The following is a 20,709-nucleotide window of genomic DNA, read 5'->3' as shown; positions in this document are numbered from 1 at the left end:
TGTTACTAACAACCTCATCAGACGGGTTGAAATCAGCATCCTAGGATTCTTTCACCCCGAATGGGGATGGAGGCCGACGGAGGCCGATGCTGGACATCACATGATATCATGTGACCTCCGCCATCGTCCCTGGCCCCAACTGGGGTTTGAGCCAGCATGAAGAAAGTGTTGCAAGAGGGAGTTACGTGCGAGGCAAGAGATTCTCCCCTCTGTTCTCTTTTTCCTCACCAGAAGCCAGGTGAAGCAGCTTTTCTGATAAGGTCGATAGTGTTATTTCTTAGAGATCTTTGTTGGGTCTAAATCCTTCTTCAAGGATGTCAGGAGGACTTTGCCTTCTCTTCATTACAGGATAATTTTGTTTTACAGCATTCTAGTTATTGTATTATAGAAATTCTCATCATACTGCTCCTTTTAAAACCAAAGAGGCACTCCCACAAAAATTCCACAGTGTTGAAAGGCAAGCCTCCTTAGCAGCCCTCAAATGAAGAGGAATTGAGAAGACAGAATGTCGAACAACTGGACTTTGCCCTCTCTTCATTACGAGATCATTTTGTTTTACAGCATTCTAGTTAATGTATTATAGAAATTATCATCAGTTGCACGCTCCTTTTAAAACCAAAGAGGCACTCCCACAAAAATCCAGTGTTGAAGGGCAAGCTTCCTTGGCTGCCAACAAATAAAGAGGAATTGAGAAAACAGAATGTTGAACTACTAGATAATGTTAATCATTCCCGATAGGCATAAAACAGGCATAAAACTCTCATTTGTGTCATCCACTTTTCTTCTATGTTTGAAATGTATTTCCTCACATTTCCTCATAAACTGTCCATAATCTAGCAAAAGACACAATATTCAGAAATGCTGAAGGAAGCTGACTCAGTTATATTAGGCTGCAATAGTTGCAGATGTCTGGATCACCTTTTTGAGAAAAGTTAGCTAAAGAGTGTTTTTCAAAATGTGATGGGGACATTGAAAATTAATTGTAGCTTGCAATAAAAATAAAATAGTTTGCTTTTGTGCAAGATCGCTGTTTTAAACTGTAGTCACATAACAATCTTATCTACTGCACTTAAGTCAACATCAAAAGGGTGGAACTTGGCAGCTGAAATAGAAATAGACTCAGTGGAAAAAGGAGTGTACGAGTGCATTGTCACAAGGGACTATAAGTCTGACATTTACCGGACATAATAAATAATACAGTAGAGTCTTGCTTATCCAACCTTCGCTAATCCAACATTCTGTATTATCCAACGCTGTTTGCCTTTTAGTAGTCAATGTTTTTGTAGTCCATGTTTTCAATACATTGCGATGTTTTGGTGCTAAATTAATGAATACAGTACTTACTACATAACGTTACTGTGTATTGAACTGCTTTTTCTATCATTTGTTTTAAAACATTGTGTTTTAGTGCTTAATTTGTAAAAGCATAATGCTATTTGACATTGAATAGGCTTTTCCTTAATCCCTCCTTATTATCCAAAATTTTCACTTATCCAATGTTCTGCTGGCCCATTTATGTTGGATAAGTGAGACTCTACTGTATGAGTTCTTTGAAACTGTTTTCTTCTTGGCTTTAGGATGGATAGGGACATTACACTAAAGCTATGTTGACAAAAGATATGACTTTTATTTACCTGTACCTCTCCAAAACTCAGCTCTTCAGCCTGCCTGGGATCTGCATCCCATGGATTTGGAGGATGCAGTTCAATAACTACCAATCCATTATTTGTGTCTGTCTCAACAACTGGAAGGGAAAGTGAAAAAGTAAGTAAGAAAACATGGCTATTCTTAATAATAGAAATCTTCAACTCTTCAGTTAAGTTGTTATCCATCTGCTCAAAATGCAAATGGAAATATACAAGTATGGAAACAGTCACCTTCCCGTCTTCTCTCCAATAGTGCTGTGGTACTGTTTTGGTAATGTGCTTTCCCACAATCAGTCTTCAAGACTGCCTTTCCTGACCCCTTCTTCCTACTTATGTCTGTGCTACATAGCACATGCAAGCAGTTTAATTTTTCTTATTTTTATGCTCCAGTTTGGAATTTGCGCAGCTTCACTAGTTCTGATAAATGGAGGGCACTGCCATAATTGCAATGCCTCCCAAGTAGTGCAACTGCACAATATCAGCATTCAAAAAAATAAAACAGAAGAGAATAAAATAAACTGACTCCCTCCTGTTAAGGAAAGGAGAAAATGAGAACCATGCCAACTCAGGTCACACAACTCCAAGAACAGAAGTGCAATGGAATGGAATGATTGCACCAAAAGAAAAGTGGTTGATAGTCGAGCCATTGATAGATTTTTCCTAACAATGAAAAGATAGGATTTAATAATGATGGAAATGCAATGCAACAAAGGGAAAGTTATGTCATTGTATGATAAGGGAAGCTCAAACATAAATGAACCCAATACAATGATGTACCAAACCTATAATGAGATAGTCCTAAATCACTGTATGATGTTAATAATGGACTGGATGAGCACAAATGGAAACTAACCAGGAAAAGTCAATGTTTATGGTTAGTTAGATTAGCCCGTATATTATTTTTTTGGTTTTGATGGTTTAATTCCCCTTGTAATATAAATATGTTTTAATAGAAGGTTTAGCTTCTGGTGTTTGAGTATTAACATCTGTTTTGCTAGACTTTATGGTCTAAGTTGTCTTTTTATCTATTATTACTAGACAATTGTGGTCATGATATTTATACTGTAACATCTTTAAATTTGTGATAGACATTTTTGTTTCTTCAGCATTTAATGGACCTCTTCTTTTTATGGTCTTCTAAAGAAACCTCCTCCCAATCTTGGGCATTGCAGTGCCATGTTGCACTATCCCTGCCATACAATTGCAGATGCATACCAACCAACAAAGTAAATAATTGGCAAATTCTTCAATGGCAATAGAGGAAGTTAAACAATTACTTGTGCCTGCTTACATCAATATAAAATGTCCACACTGTACAAAATGTATCGCAAATCATTTGGCATTTACAAGTACCTAGACTGCATGGTTTTTCTTAAAAACTGCCATTGGGCAATATTCATATTTATATCTCTAAGTATCATGGAACCAGGGAATTGTTGTGAGCCAACATCACTAATATAAAAATCAGCGGTAAAATTCCATAGTATTAGAAGAGCACTATATAGAATTTGGGAAAAGGTCAAAACAAGATTTTGGATTAAATGGTTATTACCACATGAAGCTTTAACAAGAATCAAACCATAATATCTCAAAGGATGGTTGAGATATAAAGTAAAATAATAATAATAATAATAAAAGATAAAGGATCCCTAAGATTCAAAACTAGAGGGGAATTAGAAAAAGAAGGGGTCAAAGTGCCATGGTTTTTATATATGAGGTTAACATAACGTTTCAAAATGGAGAATAAACAAGAAGGAATATAATTGGTAGAAACGGATTGGGATGAATTGATTGGTGATAAGGGGACAATGACTATTTCCAAATAATATAAATGCTTAATACAGAAAGAACAAGAAATAGAACCATTAAAATAATATATGCTGACCTGGGTGAAAAATGTTGGAAAGGTAATTGACACTGATCAATGGGAAAGAGCTTGGAAAGACATGGCAATATTTACGTGTTCTAGCAATCTTAAATAAAATTGTTATAAAGTCCACTATTCATGGTATTTAACCCCACATATACTAGCTAAAACCAGGAAAGACTTTTTCTGGGAATGTAAGGGGAAAAAGGTACACTCTATCATATGTTATGGAACTGTAAAGGAGTTAAGAACTATTGGAAGAAGATACATAATACAATTAATAGTATTTTCCAATTAGAATTAGAATTTATGCTTCAGCTGTATCTTCTCAACATGATAGATGTACAAATCTATAAACCTACAAGGGGAATAATTATGCATATGATTACAACAGCAAGAATAGTATTGGCAAAAAAGTGGAAAATAACTGTCACGACCCAGGCTACAGAGCACCAATAACCATACGCAGAGGCCAGATTCTATCTAATATCTTTATTAAGGAAATATATAAAGTTAGTAAAAGCAAATGTAAAAGTTAGTCCAGAAGTAGACCTTTCAGGGAAGGTCAAAATTAGTCCAAAGAAACAATGTCCAATATGAAATATTAAGGTCCAAAGTTGTAATCCAATAACCGAAACACTCACTTTGCCAGGCAAAGTGAGGGGAGATGACAAGGTCCTTTAGTCCATGAACTTGAGCAAGGCTAGGAAATAACTTGATACTTGAAACAAGGCTTGAAACGTGGAACAAGGTAACGAGGAACAAGAACAAGGTCCGTGGAATAACTTGGTAAAATCCGTGAAACAAGGCAAGGTTTAGTCCTGGGAAACAAGGCAAGGTCCGTAGGTAAACAAAGGCTGGGAAGCAGGAGCGAAGGCAGGAAACAAGGACAAGGCTTGAGCAGGAACGAGGCTTGAAACGGAGCGCGCTGTCCAGACACAACTCGCTCCGGAGGCTGACGAATTGACTCCGCAAAGTTACTCCGCGGGTAAAACACCTATATAGAGTCTAACTTTCCCGCCGAGAGCAGTTCTCTGGGAACCAGAAACGAAAGCTAATCTCTGAGACCAGATGTTTGACTCCTTAAAGATTCTCATGGAAAGCAGGCTTAATTGGCAAATTCTTAGCAATTATTCTCGCACTCCTGCGCGAGGCTGCTTCCAAACCTCTCTGTTGTTTACAAAACTCATGGCGAGAAAACACTGGAGATGTAGCCTCAGTATTTGTTTGACATACTTCTGGAACATAATCCTCTTGCAGGTGCAAGGTTCCCAGATCTGGCTGGGAAGAATCTGTCTGGGAAGAATCCAGTTCTGACTGGGAAGGTAAAAAACCCAAGTTTTCTTCTTCATCAGGCATCACAATGTCATGAGCAGGACTACAAGGCCCATGGGTCATCACAATAACTGAAGTACCTTCCATCTATGACTGGCAACTGAAATTAAGAGAAGCCATGGAAATAGACAGATTCACTAGAAAAATGAAGGGGAGCTCTATAAGCCAAGTGTGAAAAGGGTGGGAAAGAGTAGAGAAATATTTTAAGAAATAGGTAGTCTTGGTAAACAAAAATAAGCACTGGATATTTAAATTTCTCTTTTTACTAAATGGAATGCAAGAAGACTTAGGAAGAACCTCTGTCTCAAAGGGAGGGAAGGAATTAGTGTCTTTGTATTTATTGTTTGATTGGAGTATATTATGTTAATCAAATAGTTTATTGTTTTATTGTACTAGCCCAAAGCCATAAAAAAGGTACAGGTGCAGGGTACACCGAATAGTAAAAAGGAAGCAAAAGATAACAACCATAGGTGAGCTTCATGCTCACACAAAGAGCAAAAAATAATGTGAATGATCTATAGTTACTGGGTGTCAGGATGTGCCCGTATAGGCTTGCACTAAGCTGTTTCATCCACCACAGGCCATGACTGTTGGGAAAAAGAGGCTGGCTACACATCTCTGATAAGAGCCATCTGGACTGGGGGGGGGGGGACTAGGAACTGTAGAGTGTTCTGTGAGAATGGAATGTAGCCATTTGGAAATAGTGGGGGGGGGGTGTCATGGGTCAGCTAGATGATATACACTGGAGTTGGCGGGAACTGGTTAGAACTGTCTTTTTATAGCCTTTGGTAAGACGGAAATAAAGCTGTATCCAAGGATTTGCCTTTGTTAGCGTTCTTTTATTCCAAGAACTTCCAGGGTCTGACACTGGGGGAGGGTCAGATTAGCCCTTTGAGTGTCCATAGCAGTTGATAGCAATTATATATATATATGGCAGGCATCTTCAGAGGTTGGGAGGTCTGTTGGAAACTAGGCAAGTGAGGTTTGCAACTCAGCGATTTCGGCCATGAAAGCCTTTGACCAGGGCCGGCCCTAGGTAATTTTCAAGTGTAAGCAAGCAGTATTTTTGGCGCCCCCCCCCCCCCCCCCCGACAAACCAATCACTGAAAAATAAAAGGTAGAAGGTAGAGGTGAATAGAACACACACGGCACATATGGTCCCTGCATATGTGTTTGTGTGTGTGTGTGTGTATGTATCTTATATATACATACACATGCACACAATGTGGAAAATTTGTGGCAAGGTAGATAGATAGGTAGGGAGCCACGGCAGAAGAACCTTCCCTGGAGCAAGGCCTAATAATAACAATATTAATAAATCATCCCAAAAAAGGATTCTCCCAGGCAGGAAGCAGCCAAGCAATTGAAACATTTATACCTGCCTCCAACAGACAAGAGTTCTTTCTTTCTCCCACCCTGGAGTTTCCGCAGATATATAAACCCCACTTGATTAGTTTCCAACCTCTAAGGATGCCTGCCATAGATGCAGGCGAAATGTCAGGAGAGAATGCTTCTGGAACATGGCCATATAGCCCAGAAAGCTCACAGCAACCCACTTGTATGTACTGTATTACACAAATGTAATGTGCACCTCAATTTTGGAATAGTCATTTAGGCAAAAAAGGTGTGGCTGAGATTGATGTAAATATGGTAGTTTTCGCCTTCTTACTCAGATAGAAGCTTGAATAGGCCTACAGTAACTAGGCTTTGAAGGTGCCCCAGTGGCAAAGTGCATTAAAGTATTGAGCTGGAGACCAAAAGGTCCCAGGTTCAAACCCTGGGAGCGGCGGGAGCAGCCGCGGTTAGCTCCAGCTCCTGCCAACCTAGCAGTTCGAAAACATGCCAATGTGAGTAGATAAATAGGTACCGCTCCGGTGGGAAAGTAACAGCGCTCCATGCAGTCATGCCAGTGACCACATGACCTTGGAGGTGTCTATGGACAACGCCGGCTCTTTGGCTTAGAAATGGAGGTGAGCACCAACCCCCAGAGTCAGACACGACTGGACTTAATGTCAGGGGAAACCTTTACCTTTTTAACTAGGCTTTGGCATTTTAGAGAATATGATCAGCATGGTAACTATGGTCCTTGTCCTCTGCTGAGCATGAGAATGATGAGCAGACCTTCTTTTCAACCTCTGACAACTCTGATGGCAAGGCTGGGGTGATTTACTTGAAGTGGGGACAAACTTAGTAAATGTGGGCGAAGCGTCAGTATTTTAAAAACTCTAAAATCAGGACAGTAAATAAAGAATACCACTCAGAAAACAAAGGAATTCCAGATAGGAAATAATCAGGGCTAGATAACACCTCCCAACAAAAGATTACCCCAGGCAGAAAGCAGCCAGGCTTTGAAGCTGCAAGACTATTTAATGCTAATCAAGGTGCCTCAGACAAGAGTTCTTTTTCCAACCTTGAACATTCCACAGATATATAAACCCCACTTGCCTAGTTTCCAAGAGACCTCACAACCACTGAGAGAAGAAAGAGAGAGGGAGGAAGAAGAGGGAGGGCGCCAGGGGATCCTCAATCAGGGCAAGCTAACACCTCCCAACAAAGTATTACCCCAGGCAAAAAGCAGCCAGGCTTTGAAGCTGCAAGGCTATTTAATGCTAATAAAGGTGGCTATTTGCAACATTCACACGTGCCTCAGACAAGAGTTCTTTTCCCCACCCTGAACATTCCACAGATATATAAACCCCACTTGCCTTGTTTCCAACAGACTTCACAACCACTGAGAGTGCCTGCCATAGATGCAGGCAAAACGTCAGAAGAGAATGCTTCTGGAACATAGCTATAAACTCAGCAGAGAGACTGGGAAAAGGTAGAAAAGAGATGAGGAAGAAAGGAGGGAGGAAGGGAGGGAAGAAAGAAAGAAAGAAAGAAAGAAAGAAAGAAAGAAAGAAAGAAAGAAAGAAAGAAAGAAAGAAAGAAAGAAGGGACGAAGGAAGGAAGGACGGAAGGAAGGAAGGGGAAAGAAGAAGAAAGAAGGCCAGAAAGGAAGAGGAGGGAGAAGAAGGAGGGAGGGAGGGAAGAAAAGGGAGGGCGCCAGGGGATCCTCAATCAGGGCAAGCTAACTCCTCCCAACAAAGGATTACCCCAGGCAAAAAGCAGCCAGGCTTTGAAGCTGCAAGGCTATTTAATGCTAATAAAGGTGGCTATTTGCAACATTCACACATGCCTCAGACAAGAGTTCTTTTCCCCACCCTGAACATTCCACAGATATATAAACCCCACTTGCCTTGTTTCCAACAGACCTCACAACCTCTGAGGATGCCTGCCTTAGATGTGGCCCTCCTCTGGACACTTTCCAGCATTATTTGGCAGAGAAGGAGAAAGAATTTGGGCTCTTCCACACAGCTCTATAACTCAGGATATCAAGGCAGGATAACCCACATTACCTGCTTTGAACTGGATTGTCTGAGTCCTTACTGCCATATATCCCAGTTCAAAGCAAGTAATGTGGGTTATTTGTGTGAAGCCATTCTTCCAAGTTTGAGTCTCCAAGGCAGAAGGCAACAAGCTTGGTCCCTCCTCCCTATGACTTCCTCTCACATTATTATACATGGCAGTCAAGTCTCCTCTCAACCTTCTCATCTACATGAAAAACATGCCCAGATCTTTAAACCGCTCCTCATAGGGATTATTCTCCAAACCCTTGATCATTTCAGTCACTCTCCTCTAGACAGATTCATGTTATTATTTAGTATTGTTGTTGGTACAGTAGAGTCTCACTTATCCAACACTCACTTATCCAACATTCTGGATTATCCAACACATTTTTGTAGTCAATGTTTTCAATATATCATGATATTTTGGTGCTAAATTCATAAATACAGTAATTACTACATAGCATTAATGTGTAATGAACTACTTTTTCTGTCAAATTTGCTGTATAACACGATGTTTTGGTGCTTAATTTGTAAAATCATAACCTATTTTGATGTTTAATAGGCTTTTTCTTAATCTCTCCTTATTATCCAACATATTTACTTATCCAACATTCTGCCAGCCCGTTTATGTTGGATAAGTGAGACTCTACTGTATTAATATTATCAGAATCCTTGTAAATTATTGTACATAGTTCATCTGACTAAAACCCACATTACCTGCTTTGAACTGGGAAATATGGCAGTGTGGACTCACTCAGACAATCCAGCTCAAATGTGGGTTTTTAGTCAGATTCACTATTTACAATAATTTAGAATAATTCTGATAATAATACTAATAATAATAATGAGAAATTATAATATGAATATGTCTAGAGGAGAGTGACTAAAATAAACAAGGGTTTGGACAACAAGCCCTATGAGGAGCGGTCTGAATCAAGGTAAATCAGGATGGTGGAGATGAGGAGAGCAGCCAGTTAGGGAACATTTAAAAAATGGAAATCAAAGATATGGGAAATAAAGAACAAGGACAGACTGACTTTCCTGATGAAGAAGCATCATGGAAAACCATTCAAAGAAACAGGATTTCCTGCTTCTTAGCAGGGGGTTGGACTAGATGGCCCATGTGGTCTCTTCCAACTCTACTATTCTATGATTCTATGATTCTAGGAATATATAAGAAAAGGACAGACATAGATTGAAGGAACTCCATAACTGAAATAAGAAATAGCCAACCCGGGCAATATAAAAGGGGGCCACAATCTGCCCCCTCATAAAATAAAACAACTACTCCTCTACATTCAGCAACTTGCTCCACAAAGAGACTAGACTCATTCAATCGAAGATCCAATGGAATATACCGATCCTCTCCCCCTCACCCAATCCCCCCTCCCCCACCACGAATTCCATGTTTTTTCTTTTCTTTTTAATTGTAAATTAAAAAACATCAATTAAAAATATTCAAAAACAATTTTTTTTTATCATAACTGTATGCATTGCATTGCTGCTGCTGACTGACCTGAAGGTGGGCACTGACTGGGCAGGCAGGCACAAGTGAGATAGAAGCTGCTCTACTATGATCAGTCAGCACCTCCTGGCTGGCTGTTCCACGTGGTGGGTGGCTGGAGGCGATGCGTGCACAAAAACAGCCAAAATGGCTGATGGGAGTTCTGTGCGCATGCGCACAGAGGCCCCATCGGGGCGATGGCATGCCCGTCCTTGCCGCTGTGCGCATGCGTTGCACTCAGGGCTTCCATTGCCGGCGCCAGGACAAAGAAGCCCCATCGGCCATTTTGGGCGATGGCATGCCAGTCCTGTGCCGCTGTGTGCATGCGCTGCACGCAGGGCCTCCATTGCCGGCGCCAGGACAATTTGGACAAACACCGTGACCAGAGCAAAACGGGGGTGCTGCCGAGGCCTCCACACAGCGCCCCCCCTTGCCTGCGCCCAACTCCAAGGCGTAATCAACGTACTACATTGGACCGGGCCTGCCTTTGACAACACATAATCATTTGAGTCGCTTAGCAAAAACTGAACAGTTTCTACAAGAGAGTTGCCATTGTCTTTTATCAGCAGAGGTTTCAAATATCTTTCTCTTGGTTCACTATACAACAGGCAGTTTAGCATGTAGTGCACAGTGTCTTCCATCTACATATCACACCTCAGCCTTGATTCACCTTGCTACAGCACACATACTCCACAGCAGGTTTGAGTCTTTTTAGTTTATTAAAAATAGATGGTAAAAAGTTCTTTAAAAAGCAAAAGTAAAGCACCAAAAGTCAGTTATAAATATAGTCTTGAGGTATAAGTCCCGAGCTTACCAGGAATAAAAAACATCCAAAGGAAACATGACAAAATCCAAGACACATGGGTACATGGGCTGCAATATAATCCAAAGCACGGCAGGAAAACTGGAGCTTGCTTCTCTGGTAGCAAGAAAGTTGCTTTGACAACAGCTTTTCTCCAAAGCACCCCTTTTAACACTCTCTGCCAAACATGAAAGCATTTCTCTGCCCTCTCACCTCCCCCCATCTGTTTGCAATCCTGACACTATGCCTTACCTTTAATTCCAAATGCTCAGCTCTATCTAAGGAGCCCATCCCATCAAGGTCAGTTTGCTCATTATTTTGCTGAGGCTCATTATTAAGCTGGGAATCTTCCATCCTCCCTTCCCCTGTTCCCATGTCAGTGTGCACCTGACTGGCTTCAGTGGGTTCAGGGTCATCAACTCCACCCCTCCCTCTGTTCCTCATGTTCCAAAACTACAGGCCTTTCAGGAAGATTCTGAACCTGAATCCCTCTTTCCTCATCAGAGTCAATCCTAGATCCACACTGAGTCACAACACTACATTGACTACAGATGCAAAGTCTGTTTTCCAATGGCATATTATGGTAACGACCATCTAACACTGCGATGGGCATTATTTGGCATAGTAGTTCAGTGAAGGCAATTCTTAAGGAGAGTGGCTTAACTTTAGTCAGATATATGTTCGGATTTCAACAAGAGGAACCATGGGAAGAATTTTGAGTTCCTGATTGATTAGAGAGCCCTTCTTGAATTAGTCCAAAATAGCCAGTCCCTTAATTGCCTTTTATCCCTGTCCAAGGCAGAGTTCAACTTGGAGAGCTCATAGCTAAACCTATTTTCCATGTTGATGGCTACTTATTTCCAAGTACAGTAGAGTCCTGCTTATCCAACTTCCACTAATCCGACACACCGCATTATCCGATGCCCTGACACCCGGGGCTGCCCTCCCTTCTTTGCTCGCTCACTCACTCACTCACTCACTAGGCCGGGTAAGTGAACGAGGGACAGAGGGCGGGCGAGTGAAGGAGGGTGGCAAAGGCCCTCCCTCCCTCGCTCGCTCGCTCACCCACTCACAGGCTGGGTCCTGGTACTGCCGGGACCCGGCCTGGTGAGTGAGCAAGGAACGGAGTGCGGGCAAGTGAAGGGGAGCGGCATGCAGAAGTGCTGCGGGAGTTCCAGTTGGAAGAAAATAAAGTTTTCAGAGGAACTTGTTCTGTACTATATCCAAGAGTTTGCAAGTGTTATTGTCTAGACCCCTGATTTCTGTACCATACAGCATCTGTGCCAACACTTTGCTACTAAAGATTTTTAGAGCAGGTTCAATGGAAAATTTTCAACAGAGCTCCTATTTATTTATTAGATTTGAACTTCACTGCTTCCCTATGGCATTTCCAGGAAAGAGATTCACTAAAACAATTCCCAGGTTATGTTATGTTTGCTTGCTTTTGGTTTGTCTTTTCTCCTTCATATCTTATGGGGTTGTATGCTTTTTCCCCTTTCTTTCTGAAAATCAGTTCACAGTCACGATTAACAAGATATGACACATTGCAAATAGAACATGTATGGATCCATCTCCTGCATTCCAGAGTAAAGCAGGCTGACCTTACAGTTAAATCCTTTTCTGGAAGACTCCCGTGTTTCATGAAATAAGAGTAATAACCTGATATAAGATAAGCACTTTTGTAAATTATTATCCTTTCAAAATCTGTAATAGATATTATTTTACCTAGTTCGTCTTGACTGAAGCTATCTGGAGGGTTAACATATTTCATTGTGCTCATATCCAACCGCCAGTTATGTTTAGTACAACGTACACATCTGGGTTAAAAGAGAATGCAAACAACTAGGTTTTGAATATGAATTTTTAGGGTAGAATATCATTGGCATTTAGTATTACAAAGCTAGCATGTCAACCTGAGAAAACCATGCAGGGTTTGCCACAGTTTTCAGAAAGAGTTAGACTGCCCAGAGGATAGAAAAGAAGCTCACAGCATGGGGCATGCAGCAAAGCAGTATGTCCCGGAAACAGTTGAGAAAATTCAGGTGCAGAAATGTGTAAATGAGAAGGAAAAATTAAACTCCTGCCTTTTCCAGCTTGATCAGGTATTGACTTTCCTGAAATCTCAATACAGTGTTCCCTCACTTATTGTGGGGGTTACATTCCAGGACCACCCGCAATAAGTGAAAAATCCACGAAGTAGGGACACTATATTTATTTTAATATTTATACATTATTTTAATAGTTATACACTATTTTAAGCTTTTATCAACCAATCATATGTTGATAAATTGCCTCCTTCTCCTCCCGTTGCCGCTTGGGCTTCTTTTCTCTCTCTTCAGTTTCTCCTTCCTTCCTTCCTTAGGCTGTAAATTGTAATTTTTTATGATTTATAACATTCTTTTAGAGTTTATTGAAAAACCGCGAAACAACAAATCCGCAAAAAGTGAACTATGAAGTAGTGAGGGAACACTGTAATGGCAAAACCACAGAAATTTCAGAGAGTTTTGGGTTTCTTTCTTTCTTTCCTCCAGCAGAATGAGTAGGTTTTTGCAGACACTGAAAATATTCCTCTAAGTATGATATTATGCATAAAGTATATCAGTATATCTGTTATTTATGTATATAGATTGCAGTAAGCAAACCAAAAATAGTGGTGCCAAAAATAGGAAAGAAGGCAAGGAAGAGAGGCAAGGAAGAAGAAAAACTGCAGAAATACATTTGTATCTCTATACTATATATGTAGTATTTCTTTGCCTTGGAGCCATCTGTGACTAGGTCCACAGATAGTAACACTCTGTGAAGCTCATACCCTCCAACATTTCACAGATAAAGATGGCACAAATGTGGCCAAGCAACACTGGGATATGGTCAAGGTGGCAAACGTTATTAATAAATAGGAACATATAAGACAGGAGAAGCTGCAATGGTTTCCTTTTCCCTGAGTCCACAGGGAAGGACAAGATGCCCCTTCCTGATAATGAATTAATTGAATTCAAGCTACTTTTACACTTTGAACTCCCTTTGCACCAAGGTAAGCAGGCTAGGGTAGGGAAAATTGGGAGGAGGAGAGAGAGAAACTGGGACATCTTGAAATCAATCATCACAGAATAATTCAGATATAACCAAGCTTTGACACTTAACCCCCACTCAGTATTTCTCTGACTACCTTCTTACTTACTTCCATGCTTTTTCCTTTATTGAGTGCAACAATTTCAAATGGAAAAATGAAAAAGTTGGATAGAGCCATACTTTCCTGTTAGATCTTCAATATCTGCAATAAACACTCCTCCTTGGTGTTTGCATGTGTTTTTGCATGCCCGTACAGTGTCTGCATCCTTGTACAAGATGAAACTCTTTCCATCTGCTTTGTTCCTTAAGAAATTTATTCCTTCCTTGAGAGCAGCTCTCTCTGATGGAGTAAGGGACAGTACTATTTTGCTCGTCTGACCTTCACTGTTTGAAATCAAAGCAAGAAGAAGTAACAGTAATAGGCACCTAGATGGTGGGGAGTGATTCTTTCGTGTTAGAAAACAGCTTCAGAATTACTTTTGCCAAGTTGCTTCTCGGTGAAGCTTTTTGTATTGCAAACTCATTCACGCAACTGTGCACTCAGACAGTCTCCTGAACTCTTATCTTCCTTTGCCACCTTTTATTGCTTTTAGCCCATTTTCTGCTCAATCAAAAAAATATTTCAGTGTCAGAAGCAACTTGAGAAGCTGTACCTTGCTCAATCTAATCTTTATTTATTTATTTATTCATTTGTAACCCACCCTATCTTCTAAGCGGGACTCGTTCAATGCCGTAATAAGCAAACGAACCAAATACATAATAAAACAATACATAAAATAAACATCAATGTGAGCTTATAACTAACACCCAAATAAGTAATTAAAACAAATAAGCCTCCGCATCCACAGTTGCATCATAACATGATATCAATAATTAAAGTGCTTTAAAGGTATAAAGTATAAAATGATGATGAAGGTGTGATGTAGAAAATGTTGTAAACTAAACTACTGAATTTTGGCCAGGCAGTAAATGATGGGGTGCTATGCAATGAGGTTGGTGAATAGGGTATGATAATACTCTTCTCTGAACATCTCATTTCATGTAAAAATCAACACCATCTTCAGTCCTGTGTCTTATATGCAAAACGGGCATAATAAACATTACTGCCTTCGCATAAATACTTCGGCAATGTGAGCCCCTAACAATGTTGATATTTGAAATTCTCAACTTTCCTCTGTCCCTTTAGTCTTCTGTTCCACCACCACCACCACCACTTTTGACTTTATTTCCCGGTTATGGCCAAAATTGGTTTAGAACTATGATGTCTTAGGAGGTGTCTGTGGAAATCAAGTTTTTTTAAAAAAAAAATTATTCCTAGCTCCATATCCCTTAATCATGAAAACAAGCACACAATATAGTTTCCTCTTTCCTCATGTCTTGTGAGAATTAATAAATATACATTGAAAAATAATAGCATTTTAATCTTACCTTTTTTCCATGATGGATCGGGAAGTAGAGAAGAAAAATGTGGTTGAATTCTCAGCCACAAAACGTCATTAACTTTTACTCCTTCAGACAAATAATAGCATTGTATGGGGTTCTAACACAAAATTGTAAACTACAGCTAGAAAATTTACAACTGACAATTTATCATGTTTACAGGAAAGTGCAGCAGCTTTACCAAGTTAGGAAATGGTTGAGTTTAGAGAAAGTTACCACAATAATAAGAAGAAGCATAGGTCTACAGACCAGATATTAGATATGTAATATTTCCCGGAAACACCCACTGTGCGAAGACCTGCAGAAGCTATAATTCACAAAAGAGAACATGCAAAGGAGGGAGTTAAAATCGAAGGGTTAGACCAGGAGTCCAGGGACCAGATACGCCCTCCAAGGTCATTTACCTGGCTCCCGCCCTTATTCACCCAGCTTTTGGTTTTGGTTTTAGAATCTGAACCAGGGATCTCCAAACTGGATTATCCAAGCCATTTTTGTAATCAGTGTTTCCAATACATCGTGATATTTTGGTGCTAAATTCGTAAATACAGTAATTACAACATAACATACTGCATATTGAACTACCTTTTCTGTCAAATTTGTTGTATAACATGATGTTTTGGTGCTTAATTTGTAAAATTATAACCTAATTTGATGTTTAATAGGCTTTTCCTTAATCCCTCCTTATTATCCAAGATATTCGCTTATCCAAGCTTCTGCTGGCCCGTTTAGCTTGGATAAGTGAGACTCTACTGTAGTTTAAAACCAGCAAAAAAAAAGTTAGGACTAAGTATATTCTAGTCAACTTGGAATACATGAGGCGTATTATAATATAATAATAATAAAACTTTATTTATATACCGCCCTATCTCCCGGATACAGTCATAAAAGCAGTCATAAAAGCAACACAAACATTACATAACAACATAATGCACATTATTAAACAAAGTTAAATAATACAATTATAACAATAAATCACACTTACATGACAAGTGTGTTTAAGAACTGGTCCAAGAGTCCAGAAGAGCCTTGATTCCCAATATGATCATCATCCCACTTCCTTTGCTAGTTAACTTGTACCCAGTATGCTTTATTATGCCAATTGTTTGCCTTAGATAGTTGAGCAAATAGTTTTCATGGTTGCCTCTCGCTAGCATCGGGGCAAAGACTGGGGGTTTGTTGGCGATTCTGTGTAAGATTTGAGTTCGTATGCAGCGCTGCTGTCAACTTCCATGGATTTCAGAGAAAACAGGAGCCTTAGAGGTTGGGAGGTGTAGTTGTGATGACTCATGGGCCTTGTAGTCCTGCTCATGACATTGTGATGCCTGATGAAGAAGAAAACTTGGGTTTTTTACCTTCCCAGTCAGAACTGGATTCTTCCCAGCCAGATCTGGGAACCTTGCACCTGCAAGAGAGTTGTGTTCCAGAAGTATGTCAAACAAACCCTGAGCCTACATCTCCTGTGTTTTCTCGCCATGACTTTTGTAAACAACAGAGAGGTTTGGAAGCGGCCTCGCGCAGGAGTGCTAGAATAGCTGCTAAGAATTTAGCCAATTAAGCCTGCTTTCCGTGAGAATCTTTAAGGAGTCAAACATCTGGTCTCAGAGATTAGCTTTGTTTCTGGTTCCCAGAGAACTGCTCTCGGCGGGAAAGTTAGACTCTATATAGGTGTTTTAACCGCGAAGTAACTTCGCGGAGTCAATTCGTCAGTCTCCGGAGCGAGTTGTGTCTGGACAGCGCGCTCCGTTCGAAGCCTCGTTCCTGTTCAAGCCTTGTCCTTGTTCTCAAGCCTTCGCTCCTGCTTCCCAGCCTTGTTTACCTTCGGACCTTGCCTCGCCTTCCAGGACTAAACCTTGCCTTGTTTCACGGATTTTACCAAGTAATTCCACGGACCTTGTTCTTGTTCCTCGTTACCTTGTGTCACGATTCAAGCCTTGTTTTCAAGTATCAAGTTATTTCCTAGCCTTGCTCAAGTTCATGGACTAAAAAGGACCTTGTCATCTCCCCTCACTTGCTTGGCAAGTGAGTGTTTCGGTTATTGGATTACAACTTTGGACCTTAATATTTCATATTGGACATTGTTTCTTTGGACTAATTTTGACCTTTCCTGAAAGGTCTAACTCTGGACTATTTTCTACACTTGTTTTTATTAACTTTATATACTCCTTCAATAAAGATATTAGATAGATTCTGACCTCTGTGTATGGTTATTGGTGCCCTGCAGCCTGGGTCCTGACAGTAGTTCACTTTCATCCAGAGAGCACTGAGGGCCCAAATGGACAATAGATCTAGACCAAACTTGGCACACAGAACTGATATGTCCACTTATGAATACTGGGGGATTTTGGGAGGGATTGACCTTTTTTTGGGAGTTATAGTTCACCTACACGCAGAGAAACTGTGACCACCGATGATGGAACTGGGTCAAACTTGGCACACAGAGCCACCATGACCAACTGAATGTACTGGAGGGGTTTGAGGGGAACTCACCATAATTTCAGGGAGTTGTAGTTCACCTACATCTAAAGAAACTGAGATCTCAAATGACAGTGGACCTGAACCATACTTGGCACACAGAACCCCCATGACCATACTGGAAGGGTTTGAGAGACTGACACAGCATGGTAAGAGTTGTAGTTCACCATGCATCCAGAAAGTACTGTGAACCCCACCGATGATGAACCACCCATGACCAACAGAAAATATTGGTGGGTTTGGGGGGGAACTGATATTGAACTTTGGGAGTTATAGTTCACCCCACATCCAGAAAGCATTGTGAACCCAAATGATGATGGATCTGGACCAAACTTGGCATGCATACCCAGCATGGCAAACTTTGAACACTTGAGGGCTTTGGGGGGAACTGACCCTTGATTTGGGGAATTGTAGTTTTCTCTGCACCCAGATAGCCCGGTGACACCCACTGACAACAGAACTTGAACAATGCTGGTGGGGTTTGGTGGGAGTTGACCTTAGAGAGTTATAGTTCACCCACATCCAGAAAGCACTGTGAACCCAATAAGTGTTGGATGTTTACCAAACCTGGCACACATACTCCACGTAAATAACTTTGAATACTGGCAGGGCTTGGGAAAATTGATCTGAGATTTTGGGAGCTATAGTTCACCCACAATCAGAGAGCCCTGTGAATCCAACTGATGATGGATCTGAGCCATTCATTATCAATTTTAACTACTGGTGCAGTTTGTGGGCAATGACAGTTAATAATGGCAATTATATTTCACACACATCCTTATGTGTTTTGTAATGGGACCATTCACAAAAACAAAAGGAAACCATGACTACTGGTATTTCTTATAAATAGCATTACAGAATCCCTAACCTGGATGTTGCCAGGTATCCAAGCTAGTATATAATGCACAAGAAAAATAAAACAAAAATGTTCATGCCTCTGTAATGCTTTCTCTATCATGTACAAAGGGTATTGATGCATGCCAGAATTCAAGAAAAGCAATTCAGAATTCAAGAAAAGCAATGTGAGCCCCTAACAATGTTGATATTTGAAATTCTCAACTTTCCTCTGTCCCTTTAGTCTTCTGTTCCACCACCACCACCACCACTTTTGACTTTATTTCCCGGTTATGGCCAAAATTGGTTTAGAACTATGATGTCTTAGGAGGTGTCTGTGGAAATCAAGTTTTTTTTAAAAAAAAAATTATTCCTAGCTCCATATCCCTTAATCATGAAAACAAGCACACAATATAGTTTCCTCTTTCCTCATGTCTTGTGAGAATTAATAAATATACATTGAAAAATAATAGCATTTTAATCTTACCTTTTTTCCATGATGGATCGGGAAGTAGAGAAGAAAAATGTGGTTGAATTCTCAGCCACAAAACGTCATTAACTTTTACTCCTTCAGACAAATAATAGCATTGTATGGGGTTCTAACACAAAATTGTAAACTACAGCTAGAAAATTTACAACTGACAATTTATCATGTTTACAGGAAAGTGCAGCAGCTTTACCAAGTTAGGAAATGGTTGAGTTTAGAGAAAGTTACCACAATAATAAGAAGAAGCATAGGTCTACAGACCAGATATTAGATATGTAATATTTCCCGGAAACACCCACTGTGCGAAGACCTGCAGAAGCTATAATTCACAAAAGAGAACATGCAAAGGAGGGAGTTAAAATCGAAGGGTTAGACCAGGAGTCCAGGGACCAGATACGCCCTCCAAGGTCATTTACCTGGCTCCCGCCCTCATTCACCCAGCTTTTGGTTTTGGTTTTAGAATCTGAACCAGGGATCTCCAAACTGGATTATCCAAGCCATTTTTGTAATCAGTGTTTCCAATACATCGTGATATTTTGGTGCTAAATTCGTAAATACAGTAATTACAACATAACATACTGCATATTGAACTACCTTTTCTGTCAAATTTGTTGTATAACATGATGTTTTGGTGCTTAATTTGTAAAATTATAACATAATTTGATGTTTAATAGGCTTTTCCTTAATCCCTCCTTATTATCCAAGATATTCGCTTATCCAAGCTTCTGCTGGCCCGTTTAGCTTGGATAAGTGAGACTCTACTGTAGTTTAAAACCAGCAAAAAAAAAGTTAGGACTAAGTATATTCTAGTCAACTTGGAATACATGAGGCGTATTATAATATAATAATAATAAAACTTTATTTATATACCGCCCTATCTCCCGGATACAGTCATAAAAGCAGTCATAAAAGCAACACAAACATTACATAACAACATAATGCACATTATTAAACAAAGTTAAATAATACAATTATAACAATAAATCACACTTACATGACAAGTGTGTTTAAGAACTGGTCCAAGAGTCCAGAAGAGCCTTGATTCCCAATATGATCATCATCCCACTTCCTTTGCTAGTTAACTTGTACCCAGTATGCTTTATTATGCCAATTGTTTGCCTTAGATAGTTGAGCAAATAGTTTTCATGGTTGCCTCTCGCTAGCATCGGGGCAAAGACTGGGGGTTTGTTGGCGATTCTGTGTAAGATTTGAGTTCGTATGCAGCGCTGCTGTCAACTTCCATGGATTTCAGAGAAAACAGGAGCCTTAGAGGTTGGGAGGTGTAGTTCACTTTCATCCAGAGAGCACTGAGGGCCCAAATGGACAATAGATCTAGACCAAACTTGGCACACAGAACTGATATGTCCACTTATGAATACTGGGGGATTTTGGGAGGGATTGACCTTTTTTTGGGAGTTATAGTTCACCTACACGCAGAGAAACTGTGACCACCGATGATGGAACTGGGTCAAACTTGGCACACAGAGCCACCATGACCAACTGAATGTACTGGAGGGGTTTGAGGGGAACTCACCTTAATTTCAGGGAGTTGTAGTTCACCTACATCTAAAGAAACTGAGATCTCAAATGACAGTGGACCTGAACCATACTTGGCACACAGAACCCCCATGACCATACTGGAAGGGTTTGAGAGACTGACACAGCATGGTAAGAGTTGTAGTTCACCATGCATCCAGAAAGTACTGTGAACCCCACCGATGATGAACCACCCATGACCAACAGAAAATATTGGTGGGTTTGGGGGGGAACTGATATTGAACTTTGGGAGTTATAGTTCACCCCACATCCAGAAAGCATTGTGAACCCAAATGATGATGGATCTGGACCAAACTTGGCATGCATA

General features: G+C 40.3%; 1 protein-coding gene across 3 annotated transcripts in view; it reads right to left on the bottom strand.

Annotated features, from left to right (window-relative positions):
* LOC100560576 (cytidine monophosphate-N-acetylneuraminic acid hydroxylase) overlaps positions 1–14,191 on the bottom strand; it is a 47,777-nt gene extending 33,586 nt beyond the window's left edge. Inside the window, exons 1-3 of one of the 3 annotated variants that reach the window (XM_016992970.2) lie at positions 13,793–14,191; positions 12,269–12,360; positions 1,635–1,744 (exon numbers count right to left, since the gene is read on the bottom strand). In XM_016992970.2, the coding sequence (XP_016848459.2) occupies positions 1,635–1,744; positions 12,269–12,323 (165 nt within the window). In that variant the 5' untranslated portion in view covers positions 12,324–12,360; positions 13,793–14,191. Of the gene's footprint in view, positions 1–1,634; positions 2,393–12,268; positions 12,361–13,792 lie in introns of those variants that run through there. The other 2 variants (XM_062980637.1, XM_062980636.1) reach the window with 2 other exon arrangements.
* Positions 14,192–20,709: the final 6,518 nt, after the last annotated feature.

This window comes from Anolis carolinensis, chromosome 4, assembly GCF_035594765.1.
Source record: "Anolis carolinensis isolate JA03-04 chromosome 4, rAnoCar3.1.pri, whole genome shotgun sequence".
Lineage (NCBI taxonomy): Eukaryota > Metazoa > Chordata > Lepidosauria > Squamata > Dactyloidae > Anolis > Anolis carolinensis.
The sequence above is the reverse complement of the archived record's forward strand: the minus strand, read 5'-3'. Positions and strand labels throughout refer to the sequence as shown.